Source organism: Haliotis rubra, unplaced genomic scaffold, assembly GCF_003918875.1.
Source record: "Haliotis rubra isolate DU_JTF1 unplaced genomic scaffold, ASM391887v1 Scf187, whole genome shotgun sequence".
Lineage (NCBI taxonomy): Eukaryota > Metazoa > Mollusca > Gastropoda > Lepetellida > Haliotidae > Haliotis > Haliotis rubra.
This window is the reverse complement of record NW_025765858.1, coordinates 461,880-474,651: the sequence shown is the minus strand read 5'-3', so window position 1 is coordinate 474,651 and position 12,772 is coordinate 461,880. Positions and strand designations below refer to the sequence as shown.

Below are 12,772 nucleotides of genomic sequence, written 5' to 3'. Positions count from 1 at the left end.
GGTTTGCGTAAGTGCATTTCTCGACGATACATCCTTACATTAAAGGGGCACCGTCTATGTGCTCGCACGTCACGTATAGAGACGCATTCTGTACACTCGTGAGTCACTAATCTGTAGTCGTTTACAGATTAAATGTCGTGGCATATTCTCTACAAACCCGTACATCACGTATTGTGTTACTATCAAGGGGTCTGTCTAAAACTTGTATATCGTGTATTGAGTTACTACTTAAGGGGCTGTCTACACACCTGAGATTCTCCCCTCCTTCTCCACACTCGTACATCAGCTGGCCGGGCACATCCACCACGAACCTCTTGAGATGTGCCCTGTCCAGTGCCCGCCATATGTCGGCGTCACTGAACTCGTTGAAGGGGTCCAGGTTCATCCTCATGGTGCCGGAAAACAGCACAGGATCCTGGGAAGCAGAGAAGGGAAAGAAACTTATGACCAATTAAACGTATAGTGGGACATATCTGCAGAGAATCCTTCATATATTTGGAGTGTGCCAGTTTTTGTTTGTTTGTTGTTTAATATTTCAGCTATATGGGGGCGCTCTGTAAATAATCAAGTCTGGACCACACAATCCAGTAATCAACAGCATGAGCATCGATCTACGCAATTTGGGATACAATGACATGACAAAATGGCATCATGTATTTCAATGACATGTGTCAACCAAGTCAGCGAGCCTAACCACCCGATTCCGTTAGTCGCCTCTTACTACAAGTATGGGTTGCTGAAGATCAATTCTAACTCGGATCTCATTAGCTGTAGCTGAACTGTCAGTCCCGATCTGATCTGATTGTCATCATTTGCATAATGACCTTGCATCATTCAGATAAGTTCAATTTGGTTTTTGACGCCACACTCAGCAGTTTTCAAGATGTATGACGTCGTATCTTCACGGGTTCATTAAGCTAAACTTGATCCACCATAATACCACAACTACATCATACCCTCTCACCTGGGGAAGAATCGTCAGTCGGGATCTGACGTCATACAACCCGATCTCAGCAATGTTGATTCCGTCTATCACAATGGAGCCTCCAGCGGCTTCAAGGATCCTAAACAGAGCCAAGGTGAAGGACGACTTGCCGGCACCAGTTCTACCCACAATTCCCACCTGAAAAGACATACAGACTTTGCATGCCATACACTGTGACTACTTGGAATTGTGAACGGAATGTGTGGAATGTGCAGAGCAGCCTTGACAGGCAGAATGTGCAGGACAGGGTGTAGTCTCTCATATCGACCCTCAAAAAACATGTCTAAGTAAGAACATGCAAGTCCAGAATATGTGGCAAATCTAGATTACCACACTTTCTCACTTTTAGCTTGATAACAGTGTAATCGTCTACATTGAAACGTCACTCAATGCAAACAAACAAGAAGTTGTAATCCATAAAGTTGTATATTTCATTTCTATGTTACCACAGTTTAAAGAAATGAAGAAAGACTAAACTAGCGTCCAAAAGACTGACTGATTTTAGTTTTACGCCGCTTTTAGCAATATTCCAGCAATATCACGGCGGGGGACACCAGAAATGGGCTTAACACATTGTGCCCATGAGGGGAATCGAACCCGGGTCTTCGGCGTGACGAGCCAACGCTTTAACCACTAGGCTACCCCACCGCCCGCGTCCAAAAGAAACGCCACCAAAATAAAAATTATCATAAAGTGTCAAAATAATTGCCAATCTGCTGAAAAACGGCTGAAAACACATCCATCGAACACAACCTGTGTATTCCCAGTGAACAAGTGGACGAGATTTTAATGATTGGTGAGTTAAATGAATTGGCACAGAAAAAAACGGAAATTGTACACAAATTTACCCGTATGACATGAGGGTATAAAACCTGACTAGATTTGTTCTCTCTCATCATGTGACACGATTGAAAGCAGCCAACATGCCTCGATTGACCAAAGAAAAGAGGGAAAGAGCAATTGGTATGCTTCAGATGGGCGCAACACAGGAGCACGTGGCCAGGATCAAGAGATGCTGCAAGTCCGCCATCGCCAGACTTGTCACACGTCACAGACAGACTGGCAGTACTGCTGACAGACGCAGGAGTGGCAGACCCAAGGTCACGACCCCACAGGAAGATCGATATTTACGGGTGCCTCATCTGAGAAACCGCTACCTCACTGTCACGTCATCAAGCGCCAATAGCCTTGGACATGCAGTCAGCAGACAGACCGTAGCAAGACGACTCCGTCAGCATGGTATTCAAACCTATCGACCTTTCAAGGGCATGACGTTAACGCTCCGACAAAGACGTGCCAGACTGAGGTGGGTCAGGACTGTAATGCAGTTGCAGCAGCGAAACTGGCGAAGAGTGCTCTTCAGTGACGAGAGTAGGCTCCAGCTCTTCAAATCTGATGGTCGTGTTCGAATCTACCGACGTCGGGGCGAACGGACGGCACCTACTTGCATCCAAGAAGTGGAGCATTACGGTGGTGGAACCGTTATGGTAAGGGGCTGAATTTGTGGGGACCAAAGACAGATCTCGTCATCATCAACGGTAATCTCACCGCACGTCGTTACATCGACGAGATTTTATGGCCTGTGGTGCTGCCTTACATGCCACGTCACCCAAGGACTCTGCTTCAACAGGACAACGCCACACCTCACACAGCTCGGATCACTAGTGACTTCCTCAACACTAACAACGTCAACCTGCTACAGTGGCGCGATGACCCGATCTGTCTCGAATCGAACACCTCTGGGACCAACTGGGGCAACGTATTCGGAATCGTCAACAGTCGCCATTGACTATGGACACTTTGGCAGTTGCCCTGCAAGAGGAATGGCACCGAATCCCTTATGATGACGTCAGAAGGCTCACATAATCAGTTCGACGCCGTGTTAGAGCCTGCATCACTGCTAGGGGTGGCCACACACGATACTGAATCATCTGTGTTGTTCAGGACAGTTTAAGACCTTAAAGACGAATCAGCGGTGGCGATCGAATACTGGACACTGCACCCCTGTGTCATCCATGTGCCTTCAGAACACGAACTGTTTCGGTTTTCTAACTGAAAAGTTTCAAGAACTGCTGCTGAATGATCGTGTTTTACAATACAACACTTCCTGTTACCATAATTTGCTATTGTTGTGTTTTAATGAAGAAAACTGTTTGGTGGCGTTTCTTTTGGACGCTAGTTTATGTGCTCCGTTTCAATATATTTTATGATTATAATTTAGGAACCTTTTTTCTGTCAAATACGTTCATTTCAGAGACGAGGTGTTAGTCGAGATAGGGTGGTGTGAGCGGAACTAGGCAGAAAGTAAGGGATAGTGAAGGATAAGCTGAAGCAGAATATGCAGGCATGAACAGGCTGAATAGGCAGAAAAGTGAGAATGTGCATGAAAGGGCTGAATATGCAGAACATGCTTGAAAATCGGTTCATACTGCATAGCCACACATACACATTTTAGCCACGGTATGAGCTCATTTGGTGGAACAGAATGCCATAAAACTGTTTGGTTTAGCCTTCAGCCATTCTCTAGTCAGTCAATATTCAATATCAATCAATCAATATTCACAAACACAACTGGTTGGAAAATATACTTTATATCTCGTTCTCACCTTCTGCCCTCCGTTGATAGTACACGTGATCCCCTTGAGGACAAGGTCAAGGCCGTCCCTGTACCGCGTCCTGTAGTTGTTCAGGTGCACGGTACCATTCTGGGGCCAGTCTGTCGGGGGTCGAGAGTCTGGGAGGACCGCGTCCGCCTGCCAACATCCACCATTACGCATGCGTTAGTAGGCCAAAGTTCAGTCGTTGAAGAGACATATTTTGTTAGAAACTACATTTAAGATGAATAGGAGACCTATCATGATGGACAATCTTGACGTCTTTTTGGCTATAGCATGACAGTAATGGCTAGGCTCAAGGGAGAATAGTGTCGTCCAGATATGAGACGGGCCTATTCTATTCCTGCACATTTTAAAAGGTCACTTTTTTTAGGTCTAGGCAGATTTAATAGAGGCTGAAAATCTACTCATCGTTCCAAGGCACACATTCTTGTCTCTCTGACAGAATACCTCGAACTTCCCGGTAGAGTGAGTGAGTTGGGTTTTACGCCCCCTTTTTAAAATATATTTCAGTAATATCACAAAGGGGACACCAGAAATGCACTTCAAACATTTTACCCATGTGGGGAATCGAACCCAGGTCTTCGACGTGACGAGCGAACTATCTAACCACTGGGCTGCCCCTCCCTCCCCTCCCCTCCCCCTCCCCTCCTGATAGAGCGTAAATTACCTTAGATAATGATTTATGCGTTTATACCTCTGTTTGTAGCTCGGAGTACTGCTTCACCCTCTCAACGGAGACAATATTGGTTTGGAGGTCGCTGATCTGCCTGACCATCCAGCCCATAGTATCGGACGCCTGCAGGTAAATGGTCAGCAACATTGATTGTGTGATGGAAACATATCTCTCATACATTTAAAAAAAACCCATCTATATATATTTGTCTTAGAAACGACCAATCATTCTACTACAGCACAAGGAAATATACATTGAACAGTGAGCAGTGAGTGATGGAGTTTAATTTAACACCGCTTTCAGAAATATTACGGCCCAGGACACCACACATTAACCACAAGGCTACCCCGAAGAAACATTGTAGACACATATACCAACCTGTAGTGCGTATGACACCGATAGTCCTAGCTGACTGCCACTGGCATCTGAAGACAACACAGCAAAGATGGCGGAGGCAAAGATGATGATAGTTCCGATCATGTCCAGGTAATATGAGAGCCATCTGAATCATTAGAGTGAATTACTTTAGTTTAACGCCGCTTTTAGCAATATTCAGCAGTATCACAGCGAGACATAAAAAAATTGGCTTCACACACTGTATCCTTGCTGCGAATCATGACGACCAAACGCTGTAACCGCTGGGCTACCCCACCGCCCATACATCATTAAAACGTCGTGTTAGTAGGGTTCATTGCGGACTTAAACAGTATTCATGTTGTGCTAGCTTATATCAGAGGAAAGCTCCAAGTGACCTCAGATTTTCATCACTTGTTTGACGGCCACTAGTGCGGGTATGGTGCTGACAAAACCGGACACACACACACGAAGAGAATGCGAACTGAGATTCGAACCCAAGAGCATACATGGAGGTTTCTGTCGTGCTTGCTTGATAAGGGAGCACAGTCCGAAGCGATACAGGTCTCAGACGTTTGCCAAGTAACACCCACGAACACGTGTGTGGTTAGGAATATTTAAAAAAAATATTTTCTTCTTATAAATGAACGTAAAAATCCATTAAAATATTCACTATCTTGAATTATTTTCTTCTTCGATGGGCATTTTAGAAGTTGAGGTGATGAAGAATGATGATCATTTTATGGATATACAAAGTGATATATTCTGTGAAAGGCGACGTTTCAACATAGATTCTAATGTCGTTGTGAAGCAAGTGATGACATTAGAATCTCGATGTCGAAACGTCTTGAAATAGTTTGTTCAGTATATGGTCTTACAAGAAATATTATAAAAATATTTTCCTTTTGGTATAATTTCTTATTTTCTGAGAAATTATCACAAACATATTTCAATCATCCAAAGGAAACAAAATGACTAATACCATATCTAAGGGTTAGTATTCACAAACAATAAGTGCACGATGCCTTCACCTTCCCGCCATTGATACGTGTCCTCGAAAAAAAATAGAACCTCAAATTCAAGTTGATGTTTTTGAGATGTTACGTACGCTCTCCGACATAATGGGTCTCTCAGACTCCGTGTCAAGTTCAAGTGTTGAAGTTCATTTGTTGCAGGACAACATATAAAGCAATCTTCAAGTGCCTGCGATATCACATCCTCATTTGAAAGTTTGGGTCAGACAAAACAGTGATTCATTTGAGCATCATTTGCGCATCACTTGATCATCATGCACCCATGTTGCTATGCTACCTGTTCGAGACGAGGCCTCCGAAGAAGAAGACCTGATTTTTGTCCACTCTCTTCTTGGACTCCTCTATGAATCGGTCCATGGCACCGTAGGCGCGGATGCTGCCTGCACCGGTGATGGTCTCACTGAAGTGGATGTAGATTGGGGAGCGTGTCACGGACTCGATACGCTTCAGTTGGCAGGAAGTCGGAATGTAGAAATTCTGCAAAATTGATGATGTCATCAGAAAGAAAATATACATTTGCGTCTTAAATGTTCCTATTTAACAGGTTAACTGAGACAAACATCTAGTCTAGCATATCTACAGAAAAAAAACTGCTCCCAAAAACAATCAGAAAATATAATGAAAATAATCAGAAACTATAATGAAAAGGAGCCCCGGAGACTGTCTTCATTTTCCTGAGACAGTGCAAATCTAGACTTGCAACATATTCGAGACTTGAATGGGCTTTCTATTGCATTTGTTTCAGGGTTTGTATGGCAGACTAAAGTTAACTCAGTACCCTGATTTATTAATAAATCTATTTCACAAATATTATTACTTTCAAATGTGTCCAGTACTCCCCAGTGGTTATCATCACTTTTATGGAACCCTTCAAACGGATGTGTGACTTCGTCTCACCTGTATGAAGTAGTAGAGGAGTAGCAGTGGAATCATCGCGGCTATGAAGAGAGGTGTATTTATACTAATGATGACAATGGTGCCCACCACGTTTGTCATTGTCGACATGAACATCCTCACGATGATTGGCAGCGTGTTGTCGATTGTCTCAACGTCACGTGACATCCGGTTGATGATACGTCCGAGGGGCGTGGTGTCGAAGAACGACATAGGTGATCTGAAGACGCGGCTAAGGATTGCGTCATGGAGTCGAGCGGCGGCTCTGACTAATCTCGTCCAGAACAGATAGCCACAGACTGCCATGATGTCGACTGAACAGAAAGTATATGACATCAATTTATTCAGCGGACACTTGGATGTTTCATTTTTTGTCATGTAACGACCTACTCATGAATATTGCAAAGTTACAAAGGGTAAGGAAATATTCTAGACTACATGGTCTCTGAAATGAACAAATTATTTTTTTAGAGAAAAAAGGGTTTCTTGCCCTCATTCTAGACTTAGATGGGCTGCATTGGGTATATTTGTTTCAGGGTCTTTATGACAGACTAGACATGGTCGAATCAGGACCAAACTGAGAAGGAAAGATTTCATCACTTTATGACCCAAAACCCCGAACTATATTCTCGATGTCAAATGTTTGAAAAGCTTCCATTATATTTCTAAGGAATCATTAGCAAAGCCATATAAAAAATTCACATATGTGGGTAATGTGGTTAACGAGATATCGGTCATCACAACACATTGGGATATAATATTTCTAAAAAATTGCAGAAAATGAAAAACGATCTGTCATTTTGTACCTCTAGGATAATGGTATCCCCTAAGGTAAAATCATATAAAATATGTTCAATATAGTATTGGATGACTTCCGTCATGATCAACAGTCAAATATTTGTATTGCTTAATTTATATTTAAACAGGGTTGTTTATAAAAGACACCCCTATTTTAATCTTTCAAAAACATTGTGTCCAGATATTCAAGCTGGCACTGTTTACAATATATTGAGAGTTGACACTTGTGTGACCATTCAGTATTTAGTTTGAAACCTTGGCATCATGTATCAATACGTGACAACATTAAAATACGTTTTGTCCTCATGATTACGTCATCTGAAAAAGGGGCTGAGTAGTGTCTCCAAAACAAGCTCTTTCAGAAAACATAGAGGGGAGAGTCACTTTAACAAGCGATTGTAGTTTAATAAATAAGTTTGATTCCACCGGACTTCTGCCTATCTCAAACGCACAAAATGCTTCTTACATTTTTTGTTTCCTGAAGTTTGTGATGCATTTATTGCAAATTGTGCGTTTTTTGAGTTTACCAAGATAAAGGGTCAAACAAAATGGGGATCGTGAGACTGGAATATAGCAAAACCAATTTGCTTGAGGTTGACTGATAATATGTAGAAAAATACAACATAAAACAGCTGCATTTGTATCATTTTCTAGATGAGGTCGAGTACTTTTTGATCGACCCTCGTAAATTGATAACGCAAATACTGCTATCAATGCACAAGTTAGCAAATACAAATTTTGATAACAGACACACTTCAACAGCACATACATTGATAATAGCAGACACCCTGCTAACACACATTTTGATAACAGACACACATAGGTAACAGGACACACCTATAGCTAAGGCGAAGGACCAGTATGTTCCAAGATACTTCTTATTCAGTGCCGCATACTCTTCCGGTGGGAGGGACGATGAATTGCCGAGCTGTGGATCTTCCGTCCAGTTGGTGAGGTAGAAACCCGCCCCAGCATTAACGGCTTGGAAGGCGAAGAAGAGGAAGAGTGAAAGCGTGATGGTCGGTAGCCCTGCAGCTTTTCCGTACATCAGAAACACATTCCACCGGACCTGTAGTGAGTGATTGCTGTTATAAAGGGAGACTATAGGGTAGTGAGCGAGTCGGGTCTTACGCTGCTTTTAGCAATATTCCCGCAATATCGCGGCGGGGGGGCGCCCAGAAAGTGGCTTCACATATTGTACCCATGTGGGGAATCGAACTCGGGTCTTCGGCGTGACGAGCGGACACTTTAACCACTAGGCTACCCCACCACCTCAGGGAGACAATGGTCAGATACTGATGTTAAGTGCCAGTACTACACACTATGTATTAATGCTTTTAGTTTTTTGTTTGTTTTTATTTTCTATAAATGAAGAGATCAATCCATCAAGTGTTGGTCACTGCGCAGATGTTATATCCACATGACCACTCCAGATGATCACGTTGATGGTTCCCGATCTTTGAGCTTCGGATTAATGTAGCAGGGCGTGGAGTCATCCTACATCCGTGCTGACGGGGTTAACCTCTTTGGTCATGTGGACAAGGCGTCCGACTTCGGATCAGAAGGTCCGTGGTTCGAATACCAGCACGGAACTCGGAAATTTTATGACCACTACATTAACACATCAAAACGGGGAAACTTATTTGGGTGGTAAACAGGACAGCCAGGGAAGAATATAGAAAATACACTCCACCCAAATACTGGGTGGGGCAACAAAAACAGTAATCGTCGTTAATGACGGTCACACTTACATTGGGTTGGATTCGTTGTTTAATGCTGCACTTTTATCAGGCAAACAGTGGATTTGTCTTGAAATTTCGATGTGATTGTGCGTGTCACCAGTGGAGCAGGATACACTCACAGTTTCACGAATATCTGAGTGAGCAAGTGAGTTTAATTTTAGGCCCCACTCCAGCTATATGGCAATATTCCAGCTACATGGCAGCGGTCTGTAAATAATCGAGACTGGTCCAAAACAATCCAGTGATCAACAGCATGAGCATTGATCTACACAATTGGGATACGATGACATGTGTCAACCATGTCAGCGAGCCTGACCACCCATTTCGTTAGTCACCTCTTACGACAAGCACTGCTGAAGATCAGTTCTAGCCCAGAGAGTTGAACACGCTCATAACGAACTGACGGATATAAAGACTTGTTTCTGTGCCGGCTTCCAGTCTATTTTAGTTGAAATGCATATAACGAAGTACGGTTATAATGAGTGAGTGAATGTTGGGAATTGAACCAAGGTTTTCAGCGTGACGAGCGAACGCTTTAACCACTAGGCTGTCCCACTGCCTGGTTAAAACGAACTATAATTAGTGGTTCATGTGAGTTTGTTATAACCGTAGGTTACCGTCGTATACCATAGTTCTGTATTCTATCTTCTTTGGGTCGTTACACACCACATATCCCACTTATAATGTTCCTAAACTTCAGGAATTACGATTCGTCATGAAACGTTTCAGTTGTCCCCTCACTTTTCCTGTCTCCATGGTTTCTGTCTGTGTCAGTCGTCCTTGTAATGCCTTCATGGTGTTGGTCTCTTTCTTCTCAATGGTCGATCTTCTCCTCCCTGACCCACTCAGTCCCTGGCTTGTTCGCCTGTTACAAACAGATCAATAGCTGGGATTTACCCAACACATGTACATACTCTCACTTAATCCAAGGTTCGTCACACACAGATAAGAATAGCTAGCGATGTACCCTACCGTACTGACTCATGCAGACATATAGACCCACTCAGTCCCTGGCTTGTACGCCTGCTACAATCAGATGCATTTTGAATCCTTCTCACGTGACCTCATACGTGGGTTGCTAAGGATACCTATGAATAACATTTTGACTTTAGCAGAATTTTGACAGCTAACCTATTTGAAACAATGAGTGTGATGAATGGCTTTTTTAATCAACAACACGACCTCAAATGGATAGGATCCTCATGTGACCCATGCTCTGATTGCAAGTGACCAGTGTCGCATCATCCTGTCCCTCTGGTACATCATTTGATGATTTTATTAACAAGAAGGTTAACCTAAAATGACATCAAAATACAGAGACGACAACCCAGTCTATGTAGGTTGAAATGTTTGAGTATCTGTAATTAGACATCATTAGCTCTATCCACGCTGTTTGTTGTTGGAGTGGCTGTGGTTTGATAAGGTCCTCGCTGATACCAAATGTGTCTCGTGATCTGTCTGTTGCAACGTCTCGACCATGTCCAGCATTGAAAGTGTTAAGTCAGAGAGAGATAAATCCAGGTAGGGTCACTGTCTGTAGCCAGGCTATTGTTTACTTCATAACACAGTTGTAGGTCTCCTTAGATCATTAAGTCAGTCATCAAAAAGTAGCCTGACCCATTCTGAAGGTTATTGTAAATATTGTCCTTGATTTGTTTTGTATCAAATACATCTTTGTATTTTATTTTCGTCTTGGTTTTTATATGTGTATAAGTAGCTTGATGCATGTGAATCGTGTCCAGTTGTGTTTGAGATGACACCTTGTGGAGAATATCTAAACCAGATTTATTGTGATCTCAAATATCCTAGCAGTTATGCTGGAACCGAGAAATTACACGGAGCTGTGAAAGCTGAGGGCCAGTTTAAAATTGACTTACATAGAAGGGTGTGAAGTCTTTATTAGTCATAATTAATTTATTTTCATAGGGCAAAACAGGCTGTTACAGTCCACGAAGGTGTAGGTCCTTGACTTTGGCAATCCCAAAATCCTGATCCAAAGATTTGACATTTCTGGTTATGATTTGAGGGTGACCAACAGGATACTGACCATACTTGTTCACCCAAGGGTACAATGAAGTGAAATCATAATAGAGAATGTCTTCATCAACCACTGTCTCATGAAACAATTTGTAGGCATTGGTTCGTCCACCCAAAAAAGAGTCTCTGGGATCTAAACCTTCCTGAAGATCTAAGGTGGACAGAAACGTCTTCAGTTCAGGTTTCGTTTTGACTTGATGTCTAAACTCATGCTCCCAAATAGTCACCTACTCGTAACCCTTCTGTTTCATGGTTGCATTTCTCCTTATGGTTAAGGCATACAACTCACTGACAGACTGCTTGGTGTTAGGCAGTACTGTTTTGCCCTTGTCATGAGTATAACATGTAGGACAACCATGATAGAGACAACCGTAAAATTGGTAGACAGTGTTGCTGTCATGACAGTATCCATCTACCTTATATTTGGTTCATGGAATCTGATATGGATCAACCATTCCAGCTACTGTATGGAAATCAGATTGTATTGATCTTTGGTGTCCATCTCCAGGGACGATGGCAATGGTATTGGGAAAGGTCTCTTTTTCATGAACGATAGACTCATCCATGTAAACAGCTGACCAGGTTTGATTTCCACCCATTGTTGTACTTTTTCAAGGAGTAACCTGACCACGTCAGAGTAATTTCACATGACTGGTTTGTCAAAAACTTGTGTTTGAATACCCCATGGCAGACATTGGCAATGTCAATGTCAATGTAATCTGTAGGATCGATGCCAGATTCTTTCATCTGATTGATTTGCTGGGTTGTATAGTCCTTGACAAGATACTTTTCCTCTGTGACAAACAATAATGATAGTCCTGAAGTCATGTGAGCTTCCCCCAAGATTTGAACAGCGAACCAACAATAATCTTCCATTTCTTGAGCAAAGTCAAATATTTTGTCTTTTTCTTCTGCATGCATTGCAGGAAGTCACTCCTGCCTTGGGAGGAGATGATGTTCACCCCATACAAGAAGCATCAGGATAAGGTCCAACATACTGTTGGTTGACAGAAGTGTTAAAATAACGAGGGAAATAGTCCTTCTTCAACTCTTCCAAGTGAAACATCTTTGGGAAGGTCATCTAAAATTGGTACTGAAAAAGGACAAACTGTCCAACAGTCGAATGTTCAAACCCGGAGGACATTCATGGACATGAGTTTAGACCCACTGTACAAAATGTTGTCAGGTAAATTACTGTTTTAAATCAGATAATCCAAAAGGAAATGGCCGTCATAACCACTGAAATTGTGAGCAATCACAGAAAGGTTTTTGTGAGTTTTGTCAAATTGCCATTACAAAATAGTGCAGCTGTGTGTGAACCTTGGAACTTGAGCTCTCGATGACCACACGTGTCTGGACAAGGAGGCATCTTGAAACATTGGGAATTCTTGTGCCATATGTTGCATACATCACAAATTGGAAACACAGCTATTGCACCGGGCCCAGGGTGTCAAAGGTTCATCTTTTCAGGCATCACAGACAGACTGGGCAATGACGAAATTGGGTTTGTGTTCCTGACGCCCACACTAAGATTGATGACAGTAGGCACATTGGGTATGGTGTGAGCAATCATCTTCAGATCCACACTGTGAACAAGTGGAAGGTAGATGTCCTTCAACACAAGTAGACACTTGGTC

At 42.6% G+C, this 12,772-nt stretch overlaps 1 protein-coding gene across 1 annotated transcript in view; it reads right to left on the bottom strand.

Annotated features, from left to right (window-relative positions):
- Positions 1–12,772, bottom strand: part of LOC124274000 (multidrug resistance-associated protein 1-like) — a 30,586-nt gene that overhangs the window by 2,104 nt on the left and 15,710 nt on the right. The window contains exons 13-21 of the mRNA XM_046709333.1: positions 9,840–9,963; positions 8,194–8,425; positions 6,562–6,872; positions 5,942–6,141; positions 4,655–4,778; positions 4,298–4,399; positions 3,592–3,738; positions 965–1,123; positions 249–415 (exon numbers count right to left, since the gene is read on the bottom strand). Coding sequence (XP_046565289.1) covers positions 249–415; positions 965–1,123; positions 3,592–3,738; positions 4,298–4,399; positions 4,655–4,778; positions 5,942–6,141; positions 6,562–6,872; positions 8,194–8,425; positions 9,840–9,963 — 1,566 coding nt within the window. The remainder of the gene's footprint in view (positions 1–248; positions 416–964; positions 1,124–3,591; positions 3,739–4,297; positions 4,400–4,654; positions 4,779–5,941; positions 6,142–6,561; positions 6,873–8,193; positions 8,426–9,839; positions 9,964–12,772) is intronic.